Consider the following 12,379-nt stretch of genomic DNA (forward strand, 5'->3'; position numbering starts at 1 on the left):
ATTATAATTTACTTTGTTCCTCTTTTGCTGTCAGAGCAAATAATGAATGATAATAAACTGTGCATAGCATTTGAGCATGGCGCCATCTTTTGGTTGATTGAGTCATCACTGTGAAAATGTTTATAACTGGGATGAAATAATTTTGATGACCACTAACCACTCTAACCCAATATAAGTTATTACAATAATTAAATTAGTTAAACATTGTATGGGGTTACAAAATTGATAACGGAAATATAATGTTTTATAGGTCTGTAATATGTGGTGGACTGGGTGTGAATCCCTGACAAGGTTCTGAATTGAATAAGTGCTAATCATCAAATTATATTTACAGTTTAATATTTTAGATTTTACATAGACAGGAGCTGTCCTACACTATTCAGAAGGAACATTTTATATACACACAATAAATTCAAAGCAGCCAAGGTTGTCATCATTGTTCAGAGTATGACTAAAATCCCCCATGGATTCTGCTATACAGTGGCAAGGTGAGAACAATGTATGATTACAATGCACTTTACAGAGGACACAGGGGCAAGCCAAAGGATGAGATCAGGGTTTTGCTAATATTCTGCATTTGGCTTCAGTGGTGACCTCGTTTTAAACGCATGAACGGGTACTTGCTCATTTTCTTGGTGGAGAATTTCTCTACAAGGTTAAGTGATTATGTAAATAACATCCCTACTAGAATTTAGAAATATGCATTGGCAGTGGTTCTCAAAGTGGGGTCTAGGGACCACCAGGGGTCCTGGAAGAGTTTTCAGGGGGTCCCCAGCAAATTAGTAAATAAAGCATAACAATCTGTTTAACCACCTTATGTCTATTTGAAAATAGCTAAACCACAAGCTCACGTGCCACACACTTTTCTATTTTTTTTAAAATTGTTAATTTGAAACATTGAGTATTTTCTAATCATGTTAACAATCAAAATCTGGTATGGGGTCCCAGGCACAAAATCTTTTCAGATGAGTCCATGGCCAAACACATTAAAGGGTAAGACCACTTTAGTAGAGGTTTGGGTTGTGTAGTTAGTTACCTTGCCATGATGTAACTCCAAAGGTGGGCAAGAAATCAAAAATAATTGCTCCATTGATTAGAAATTGATAATTCAAAATATGCTCCTCATTGACTTACATTGTACGGTAAAACAGCTCTCAAAGTCACTCTTTTAGCACATAAATGAACCCAAACATAGCTGATTCAGACAATATAGAGCATCACCGAACCCAGTACGGTTTGTTTTTTTAATAAAAATGTCAACTTCCTGTTGATTTTACTATTTGAAGATCTGGATCCGGATCGATCCAGTCCGGGTTTTCTACTTAAGTAGGGGAGCCTGAAAATGAGAACCATCAAATAAGAACCACTGGTATACAAACATACCTTAGTTTGACATCAATTTATTTTATGGTAGTGTATGCTAAAACACTACATATAACTAGCACAACTGCAGTGGTTGGAGTTGGTCTCCCTACTCTTCCATTGAGAAATGTAGACCCTGGTCAAGGTAGGACACCATCTGGTTGACAATGTCAATAAAGTTATTTGAAACAGACAGCAGTGCACCAGATTGCACAATAGACCTCAGAGACCATCTTTATTGTATTTCAAACATAGTTACAATTACCGCTCTGCAGGGAACAGTGAGACCATGGACATACAACGTATGGATTGCAGCTTTAAGAACATTTCAGTCATAGATGACAGAGAACATTGACTTTTTAACTCCTCAGCTTTAATTATTTCGTCATTAACGTTTTTTTTTCTTCCAACAGATTTCAAATTCAATTCAACATACATAATATTTGAGTGAACATTTACTTTAACACCTTTTCTTGAACTGCATGTCCAACTATGCATACTGTAAGTGTTCATTTTAATCCAAAAGTGATGTGAAGATTTAGGCTGCAGATTGAGCATGATCATAATTTTGTAAAATGGCTCAAATCAACCAAAGTATAACCAAACAGGTCAAGTAAGCACTAAGAAGACAGCGTAGTTCTTTAACAATAGATGTTTATTGGTTCCCATGATACACGTGTGAAGTTGAGCATACAATGCTCAGAACAGCAGAAAGTATTACAACAGTCCAAACTCAGACATTGTAGCCAATAAGACCTCCTTTTCCAATGCACTCTCCAATATAGAACCACATCAACACTTCAGTGGCCACCAGTCCATTCCTTAATGCATCCTGTGAGAGAAAGAAGAAAGATGGACCAGTGTTTAAATAACAGCTGAAGCTTTCATTCCGATGCCTTATTTGTATGTACTTTGTATACTGAGAAAATGGCCGATCTGAAAGACCACAACGTAAATACACGAGTAAAACGTATGCATAAGTTATTTCTAACAAGCTGCCATGCCAACAAAAGAAACAGTCCCACTACACCGCAATTTGACAGTGTGGTTTGTGATCACTTGCATGATGGCACAGCTCAGCATGACCACGCGTGGGAGTTTTAATTTACAAAGAACATTGCACTGCCCATCGCGAGAATAATGTACATACGGATAGTGTTAATACTACTCCTCTTCAGACACTCAAAGAGCTATATATACACACACCACACCATATCAGAGACCTAAAGCAAGACGCAACCACATGCGTCTTTTAACAATCATTTCTGCAAAACAGCTGGTTCCTAGTTTCTCAGCGTTGAGTGCACTTGATGAAGGAACTGATACAAGGATTGTGTGCTAAAGTCAGCCACCGTGTCATCTTGACCATCCAAATCAATGTTTCGGTTTTAACCACTTAAACCCTAAATACTTAATTGACCGGGGTCCCCCAGGGGTCTATACTTGGTGGTTCCCTCCTTTATTCTACACCAAAGGTTTTTGCAGAAAATAGCCCATCTACAAGCTCACAAAGCGTTGTGACGTGTTGTGTGGAGTGTGTGGAGTGTGTAGATTGGTTTGCCCAATTTCCCATAATCCCAGAATTGGGACACTAGCTAGGATTCATGTGGTTTAGTGGAGATGACTATTCATTAATCTGGTGTTGGTAGTGGTACACCACCTTTGAAACGTAAACGTCAAAGCAGAGCGTACATTTTACTGAGTACTGAGTCATGCTTTTTGTTAAGACTATTTCCATAATTTTAATTCTGTTTGCTAAATTACTGGAAGCACACACACAGCACATGTGCTTGTATGCGGAAAGAGAGACAAGACTCTAGCAATAGTTAACGTGGACATCATTTAAAAGCTTCCATAAATGTAATTTCCAGTTGTTATATTTTCCTCTAACATTAAAGAAAAGCATAAAGAAAACTAAACGCATATTTTTTCAATGACTTATTTTTGTGTACAGGGTGACATTTTACATTACATATCCCCATCCCTACCAGTTATAACCCAGACAGGAATGTCAGAATGATTCTTGTGACAACCTCATAATTCTACCTCAAAGACTTCCCACATCCCTGGTCCTGGGGATACAAGAGTGGGCACTAAGGAAGAGTGTGCACCTCGATGTAAAATTGGCTAAAATGTCCAAAATGTAAAACCATGAAAATATTCTTAAGTACATGCTTGATACATCATTATCAGAATTAAATGTATCCTTCAGCTTCTTGTTTATGCCCAAAATGATTGGATGTACAGGTTTTGTCGCAATTGTAGAAATGTGAAACCTTGATTGTCGAATGCTCAAGCATGTTCTAATCATGTATACTTTTTTACATTACTTAAGACCATTTTCCATATATTAAATGTTTTAACAGTTTGGGGAAATAGCAAATTATACATCGAGGAACCCACTCTTCCCGTTACCGGTCCCAGTTATCTTGAACTTGTGGTCGTCCGCCCTGAATCTTGTGGCAAACTGCATAGCTCTGCTCTGCTCACCTTCACCGTCGTCTGTCCAAGACGCCCTGTCTGGAAGCTCTTGACGAGACCCTGTGCACTCTCAATGGCTTTGGGGATCTCAGCAGGAGAAGGAGGAACCAGCTCAACACGGGCGTAATGCCAGAAGGTCGCTAGCCGGGGTCTGGAGTAGGTGACAGCGGCTAAAGAAGACACAACAGAGCATTGGTTAATATCAGTGGTGTAAAGTAACTAAGTACATTTACTCAAGTACTGTACTTAAGTACAATTTTTGAGGTATTTTTTACTTTACTGGAGTGTTTCCAATTTTCTGTACTTTTACTCTACTACATCTCAAAGGCAAATGTACTTTTACTCCACTACAATTATTTGAAAACTTTAGTTACTAGTTACTTTGTAGATTTTGATTATTATAACAAATACAGTAACCACTTCAACCCTACATACATTTTGGCCATTTGTAAATAGCCGATCCACAAGCTTGTAGATCTGCTTTTTTCATTTTCATAAGTTTTTTTTATACATTTGAAACCTTGTGAAGCAGGAGACACTTGTGTACTTTTGTTTTAGTACATTTTGAATTCTGGACTTAAGTTGTAACAGTATTTCTACATTGCAGTATCGATTCTATTACTTAAGTAACAAATGTGAGTACTTTTTCCACCACTGGTTAATATGATGACAGTGTCCGCTAGCTACATAGCTAGGCTACACGTTTATCTGATGTCATTTAGGGTCGTCAATGCAGCGATGTAGCGTGTTTGCTAGCTGCTAACAGCAACACGAGAAACAGTTCCAACAACTGAACTGTTAACGTTATACTTATTTATTCAACAAAGTTATAATGCACGTTTTCATTTCGCTGGCAAATGTAAACACCACCATACTGCTAACTGTAAGATAGCAGTGTTATTCCCATAGAGTTATAAGGTTATCCTAGCCATGGTCGTCTGTCACGACCGTTATGGATGAACTTCCAACCTGGAGTTTGCACTCTCCCTTTTTGGCCCGTACATCTACATAACACGTTCAGATTTCAAATATAAAGTGCTTACCCCATGGCCGCGGATGTTATAATTATGTTCGGGCACTCAGAAGTACCCGTATCTTCCGTATTGTTAAATACAAAGCATTTTAATCCAATCGGTGGCCATTTTCTCATAGAGTTATAAAGTATCAGATTGCAATACACCTTCCAACCGATAGGGTCACGTAGTTTACTGGCGAAAATACGGAGAAAATGGCCACCGATCGGATGAAAATGCTTTTTATTGAACAATACGGAAGATAGGGGTACTTCCGAGGGCCCGAATAGAGTTGTAAAATTCGTGCCCATGGATTAAGCCATTTATATTTGGAATCGGAAAGTTTATGTAGATGTACGGGCCAAAAAGGGAGAAAGTGCAAACACCAGGTGTAAGTTCTTCCATGACTGTTATCCCTGTGTCTGAGTCAAAGATGGACATCGATTAAAAATGTAGCCACAGTACTAGCTAGCATTAGCTTAACAAGCAACTGCCAGCTTCCTGTATTCGTTTAGGCTATGCTGCAGACATAACATCAAAACAAAACTTTAGCGACTTACCGCCGATCAGTGTGGGTACTTTAGCCACCATCTTTTGCACCGCTTGAGCCATGATGAAGAAGAGAAAGTGTGTCTCCTCCTGTTACCTGGATCTGTCAACTGAATGTCACCTCCAGCTGTAGGACCCACGAGTTTGATATAGCTGGCCACGCACCTTGCCTGTAATCCCACAGTTCAGCGTTGGCAGATTGTGTGAGAGAAATAAGCAACCAAGTCTAGGAAAACAAATGCTATTAGTAAGTTCTTATGTGACATGAGCATTTTTAAACCAATATGCATCGGCTATTTTAAAACAGCCGAGCTACAAGCTCGTAGATCTACTATTTTCAAAAAATCGTGAAATAAAATGTGGAATATTTGGAATATTTTTTTGAAACATTATAATAACACAAATGCTCCCTGGCACAAAACCTTTTCATGAAAATATTTGAGAACTACTGGTTTAAATAATAATAAAACAAATTGGAAGCAAAGCCTAAATAAGCAAGTACACTTTGGAAACTAGCCCACAACTACCATTTTTTTCAAGCAACTTTACAGAAAAAGAAGCCCAAAGTAGCTTATAATAAACCGACATGGCAACACTGCCCACAGACCGTCTCTACTATGGCACTTTTTGCACGAGCAGCAGCAGCCAATGAAAATTCTGGAGATGTCACTAGACTCTAGAGGTAGTTAATACCAATGCCCAGCTATTAAATGTTAGCCAGACATGGAAATCATTGTAAAACAATGTTTTACACCATTTTTCTTTCGATGGATAGCTTCTTGCTGCACCCCCAGTGATGTATGTGTGTAATATGAATTTTAATGTCAGTGTACTTACTTAAAGTAGGCCTACATGTATACTGTACATACAGGCCTGTATGTGTAGTGATTGAAATTTGGCAATCACTACAGGACATGACATTGTCAGACAATGTCATGTCCCAGTCCTAGCAATGTCCTAGCCTTTCTATGGAGGTTTAAATCTGAAATGGGGTAAGGAAATAAAGCAGCCAATTTAAATGAGAGTGCATTGTGTTTTGAAATAGACTGCATAGTAAGAAGAATACAACTATAGACCCCTTAACAGACGACGTCACACTGATAAGAACCAGTATGCGTGCAACCAGTATGCGTGCAATGAAACCCATTCTATCAGGTCTCGCTAGGACGCGCCTCACTAGCTAACACACAAGAGGGGGTTGGGGTGTGCTGAAACCAGCGCAGCCCGAAATAACAGGTTGGGAATTGATTGCGTGAAACAATCACCTGTGCGTCCAGTCTCAATGTTAGTAAACAAATAATTGGTCTATTCAATATGACAAGAACACTTGTGCTATTATGAAGTAATACTGAATGTACCCCTGGGTCACATTTATTTTTAATAGAGCCTATAAGAAACGTAGCCCACATTTTATATGCATCTCGGATGAAAATATGTTCCAGTTCTACCAAAACTAAACAATGTCTTTATTGTAAGTTCCTCTGACTCTAATGAATAGAACAACAATATCAGAATAAAGGACAGTGTGTTGTATTTCATTTTTTATTATCCAGGCAGAAAGAATCCAAAGACATAATGCAGGCAACATACTTTATTTTTAAATATAATTTACATGATGAATGTTTTCTGCAAGCTGATTAGGCTGATGTCATGTCAAATGGCCGAAATGTATACAGGGCTGAAGTGCTTAATGTATCTTTTGTAATAATAATCAAAATCTACAAAGTAACTAGTAACTAAAGTTTTCAAATAATTGTAGTGGAGTAAAAGTACAATATTTGCCTATGAGATGTAGTGGATTGGAGTAAAAGTACTGAAAATTGGAAATACTCCAGTAAAGTAAAAGTACCTCAAAATTGTACTTAAGTACTATACTTGAGTAAATGTACTTAGTTACTTTACACCACTGCTAAATACACGCACATCCACAGCTGGTGCTAGGCCAAAGAAACTCATATTAAAAGAAATAGAGCCGGCACACCATCTTTCAGCTAAAGGATCACTTTATTGAGACGTTTCAATCCTAATAGGATATTCATCAGGTCAGTATTAGCCTACTGACCTGATGAAGATCATTGGATAAGGCTAATAACTAACAATGTAAATGCACTGTTCTGTTGAAGCTGTTTATACACACAAGCTGCTAGGATTATCCATCAGAGGTCCCCAAAGCACATGCAGCAGATAAATTGCTACAGTAATAATAGCTCTCTACCAGTCTTAAGATATAAGATTGTCCTTGTACAGCTTAAGTAGAAGTTTGATTTATTGATTGATTGAATACTTTATTAACAGTTTGTAAAAGGTACAGAGGTAACACAGTTATACAATAATGCTAAAAGGATAACACAAAAATCCCTTAGGGCTTTTTCCCGTTGTGGGACTGTATATTCTATTCATCAAGACATATATAGACATACAATACAAAGTCTCCTCAATAGGGTATTGGATGTTCCATCATGAGTGCTTGGTTATTTTCCATTTACAGGGCTGATATCTCAACATTGTCATCCTCCTGTGGAGTAAAAAAGAAGATGGATCAAAGAAAATCAAAGGTGTAAACTTGAATAAATTACATAACTTATTTTTAATCGAGCCACATCATTTCTTTACCTCAGCTTCAAGAAACTCTGTAGTAGAGGGCATCTGACTCTCTTTGAACTTGGTGTAGCCATCTCTATCCATAACCAACAAGGAGAGGAAATTCCCTCCTTCATTCACCAGCATAATCACATCTTCCAGATCTTTCCCATCCACATTATGTCCATTGACCTCTATCAGCACATCCCCCTCTAGTAGTCCCCCTCTCTGCCCTGAGCCCCCCAAAGCCACCTGCAAGATCAGAGGACAGTACATCACTGTTAAAACCGCATGCTGTTCTCTCTCACACCCTCTCTCTCTCTCTCTCTCTCTCTCTCCCTCTCTCTCTCTCTCTCTCTCTCTCTCTCTCTCTCTCTCTCTCTCTCTCTCTCTCTATCTCTCTTACCTAACTGTGGCCAGTTAGTGAGCACTGTTTCACTGTCAAATAAATAATGTACACAGACATAATACAGTAGTCTGTCTTACCTGGCTGATAAAGGTACCAGGGGTATGTTGGATACAGCTCAAGTTAAAGCCAAAGCCCAGGGGGCCTCTTTGAAGGAAACAGCTTCGCGGGCTGGGGATGTCAGCTGGTTCTTCTTTCTGCGTATGCTCTACTGCAAGAGATGTTGGCGCACTGCATTCCTGTTCTTTTTCAACAGCATTATCCTCACAAAAGAGAAGAGGGGATAGACCCAACTGTAGGGGTAAAACAGAAAGTAAAACGGAAACATTTATTATGTCAGTCCTCTTACTGTAAGCCTTTGACCTAGGTGGTAAATGATCACACTGTACCTGTGAATAGAACTCCAGCCCTCGGGGTGTGATGGTGGTAAGAGTGACCTGTTGTCCACTGTGTCTCATTTGGTCCACAACCTCCTCATGCGTCAGTGACACAATTAACTCTTCATTGACCTCCAGCAGCAGGTCACCTTCCTGCATATCTGCCCTCGCTGCTGGACTGCCACTGTCCACCTCATGTATAACATGACCTATACACACACAAAAAGGTTATAATCTAAACGGTGGGCAGGAGACAGATTATATTTATTTATCTATTAAAATATGCTATTTGCAATGTTTTTCCTTTGCTACACTGTAACATCCTGAGTGTTAATTTAACTCTGAGATTATACAAATGCATGGGAGTCCATCTGGTTACATTTGTACACTCGAAATTGATAAATGAACATTGAAGATTTTATTCGTATTCAGCTTTGTTATGACAATTCTTATCTTCTTATTGTATTTTTGTTTTTATCCACACCGAGGAGGCTCTATCTACAAGAATGTCACTGTCTGCACTGTTGCCACAGCTGTATTTTAAGTGCATGTGATTTTAAAAGCCTTGAACCTTGAACTTGAGCACTGTGTATTTTTGTTTTCCTCACCGACGCGGCCCGACGATGTCTTCTCCAACCTCAGGAGGAATCCGTAGCCTTCAGACCCAAGGCCAAGATGGGTCTTTCTGGCTCTGTGAGGTAGGTTGTGTGGGACCGCCATGGCAGGCAGAATAGGCATCTTGTGCCGAATGTAGTTACTCTCACTCTCACTGTCAATCACCAAGATGGTAATATGATTGCCGCATTTCTTCACCTGTTACCGAGTAAACTTTCTTTATTAATCCATTCAAATGTTTCCACAGATTCCTGTAAGCAGAAATAAGAGTGTATGGCCAGCTTTGTAACCAGTCCAATGTAAAAGAGGACATTCCTACCATCCTGCTTAGTGCAGAGTGAGTGAGGTCAGACACTGTTGCTCCGTCCATCCACACCAGACGATCTCCTTTACACACCCCCACCTTCTCTGCTGGGCCTCCAGTCACCACGCCAACAGAAAATCGACCCTTCTCTCCTAAAAGTCAGGAACAGTAAATAGCAGTAGAGCTGTAAATAACGTTGAATTGTATGAATGTTATTCTTCTAACTTCAAAGCATATAATTCTATAAACACCTACAATGTTTTTTATGTACCATGATGGACATCATGATGGTACGACCGTGACAATGACCATAACATTCGTTACCTTCTACTGGTGTGAAGTTGATGCCCAAGCCTGCATGTGGGTCTCTGATGATGTGACAGAGCCTGGGTGCTTTGCGACCTTCGCCCCTGTGTGTTCTGGCCAATGCTCTGAGGTCCAGACCTCGGGACACAGCCTCGTCATAGTCATCCCCGTCCAACACTAACAGACCTAGATGTTGTCCACTTAGCTTTATCTTCCTGGCCACCTGTGCACAAACAGAGTGACAGACCCAGTCAAAATGCATTTAGCTTAGCCCATTAAGACCTGAGGCCGATCCAGTTGATGAGGCTTTGTGCACTCAGTCAACAGTTTTCTGAAAAACGTATGTTGCTAGATCAGTGGTTCTCAAATGTTAAGGTGGACGGACAAAATTATATGTATTTGGCCGCCGACCCCCATCTCAAAATATTTTGTTCCAGGGACCCCCAGAAGCAAAGATTTGAACAAAAATAATGTTCACGATCTTTCAAAAATAACAGATCTACGATAGCAAAGGCACGAAGTGACGCGCTATGAGCTTGTAGATCTGCTATTTTTTAATAGCCAATGCTAAAATCTAAGATGATACAGATACTTTCCCGGTTTTAATGGATTAATATGTAAGTCTGCTTTGGCGCCATATGTTAGTTGCGAATGTTACAAAGCAGTCTCACCTCAGGGTGAGGAACATCATCAATAAAACAGTCGTTGACCTCCAGAAGCCTATCTCCATCCCGAAGACCACTGCGCTCTGCCACGCCCCATGATGTCACCTTCCTGATCACATGACCTTGGCAGCCCCTTTCCACACGTAGGTAGAATCCATGGGATTCTCCTTCCTCTCGTTTGAGAACACACAGACGCGGGGTGGGAGTCCAATCTGATGAAGAGGAAGATGACAGGTGAGTGATATCATAGAATCTCTGAGCAGCAGTTTCTTAACTCAGAAAAACGAAAAGCTTTGGAAACTGGTTAATGTGTGCATACAGTACATTACCTGCATCGTCTGTGATGACCATGATGGGGTTGTCTATTCCTTCCTTTGGATTGAATGTAAATTTCCTTCAAACAAAAACATATAAGTTATTAGTTACAGGGTATTTGATGATCAAGTTGGTAAAGGTGATAAGAACATATCATACATTTAAAACGTAAAGGAATCATTTAACTTCAAGTTCGACATTCATAGATTATTATATAATGGAATTTGAGTACCGTGTTATTACACAGCATATATTCCCAGTGCAATACAAGTCATTATCTGTTCACATGGGAGCTTATCTCGGGCCCAAAGTCTTAAAGCTTACTATCAACTAGTCACAAAAGTCAGCAGGCATATACAAGGAAAATACAATATTTAAAAAATCTTCTGGAACTCTGATGGCCCATAATGTTACACTTTCTATTAGGGCCAATTTCCAAACAATGCATGTATTCTTTTCCAAGTATGGTCTCTTACACAGTTATTATAGTTAAATCAGGAATGGGAGTGTAAGAAATAATGGAAAATGTTATTCTGGATGGTGAATATTGAGATGAAAAGCAATACTTACTCTGTCAATCCTATTAATTCCACCAGACCTTAAAAAGACAGATGAGCCAATGTTAATAGATCTCGCCAGTGATGGTAAAATTCCAGATACACTAACAAACAAATATACACAATATCATTACAGTCAAAGCACAATAGGAATAATATTCATTAACACTTACAGCTACAGCAACAATATTATTGGTTTTCTCCACTAAACTGATGTCTTTAATGCTTTGAGACATCGGCTAGAGTATGAGAGTAGTGTTTATCGGCTTACATGACCCAAAGTAAAATCCAGAGTGGTCATTTAACTCTGTAGCTGCAGATTACATGTATCTGTCAAGGCATCATAAAGCTGGGTTACGACCAGTGCATGAGTACATTCGTCCTTTGTCCTCTCTATGAAGCTTAAAAGAAACTCAGTTTTAAATGCTCAACAGAGAATTGAATAGAAACATGCCTCAGAGAGATAGATGGGTCTTACCAGATTAGAACAATTGGGGCAATCAGGGTAACTAATTTGCAGCCACAGAAACCCAGAAACCTGTTAGTTGGTTATCAAATAGTTTTCTGGGACTAACACTATTATCTGTGTGGCAAACCTTATCTTATATCATAAATAGTTTAGTTCAAGCTACTTAAATGAAATTAATTATTTGCTATTGCCAAGTGACCATGTCCAACTAGGTAGGTATACTGTTAGTATGCAGTATGGCCTAAACAATACTTTTATAAGACTATACTCCTTCCGCTATCAGCTGGATGAATTATGCCATATAGAAATCTTTAACCCATGTTGATGTGCTGCAAATAGGTGAAACTGTTGAACAACAAACGTTGGCCATTTTCAGTGTT

The 12,379-nt window shown here is 39.1% G+C and overlaps 2 protein-coding genes across 2 annotated transcripts in view; both read right to left on the minus strand.

Annotated features, from left to right (window-relative positions):
• Positions 1–1,999: 1,999 nt before the first annotated feature.
• On the minus strand, positions 2,000–5,568 carry atp5l (ATP synthase, H+ transporting, mitochondrial F0 complex, subunit g). The gene is made up of 3 exons (XM_084073486.1): positions 5,417–5,568; positions 3,853–4,013; positions 2,000–2,194 (listed from the first exon to the last, which is right to left on the minus strand). Exons 1-3 carry the CDS (start codon positions 5,466–5,468, stop codon positions 2,096–2,098), a joined length of 312 nt encoding a protein of 103 aa, XP_083929612.1. The 5' UTR covers positions 5,469–5,568; the 3' UTR covers positions 2,000–2,095.
• A 2,319-nt stretch (positions 5,569–7,887) lies between these two features.
• Positions 7,888–12,379, minus strand: part of nherf4b (NHERF family PDZ scaffold protein 4b) — a gene marked incomplete at both ends in the record, with an annotated part of 4,801 nt that continues 309 nt past the window's right edge. The window contains 9 exons of the mRNA XM_084074237.1: positions 7,888–7,920; positions 8,019–8,237; positions 8,472–8,684; positions 8,781–8,977; positions 9,377–9,581; positions 9,703–9,839; positions 10,012–10,216; positions 10,665–10,870; positions 10,988–11,052. Coding sequence (XP_083930363.1) covers positions 7,888–7,920; positions 8,019–8,237; positions 8,472–8,684; positions 8,781–8,977; positions 9,377–9,581; positions 9,703–9,839; positions 10,012–10,216; positions 10,665–10,870; positions 10,988–11,052 — 1,480 coding nt within the window. The remainder of the gene's footprint in view (positions 7,921–8,018; positions 8,238–8,471; positions 8,685–8,780; positions 8,978–9,376; positions 9,582–9,702; positions 9,840–10,011; positions 10,217–10,664; positions 10,871–10,987; positions 11,053–12,379) is intronic.

The sequence above is a fragment of the Gymnoscopelus microlampas genome, assembly GCF_963454915.1.
Source record: "Gymnoscopelus microlampas genome assembly, chromosome: 12".
Lineage (NCBI taxonomy): Eukaryota > Metazoa > Chordata > Actinopteri > Myctophiformes > Myctophidae > Gymnoscopelus > Gymnoscopelus microlampas.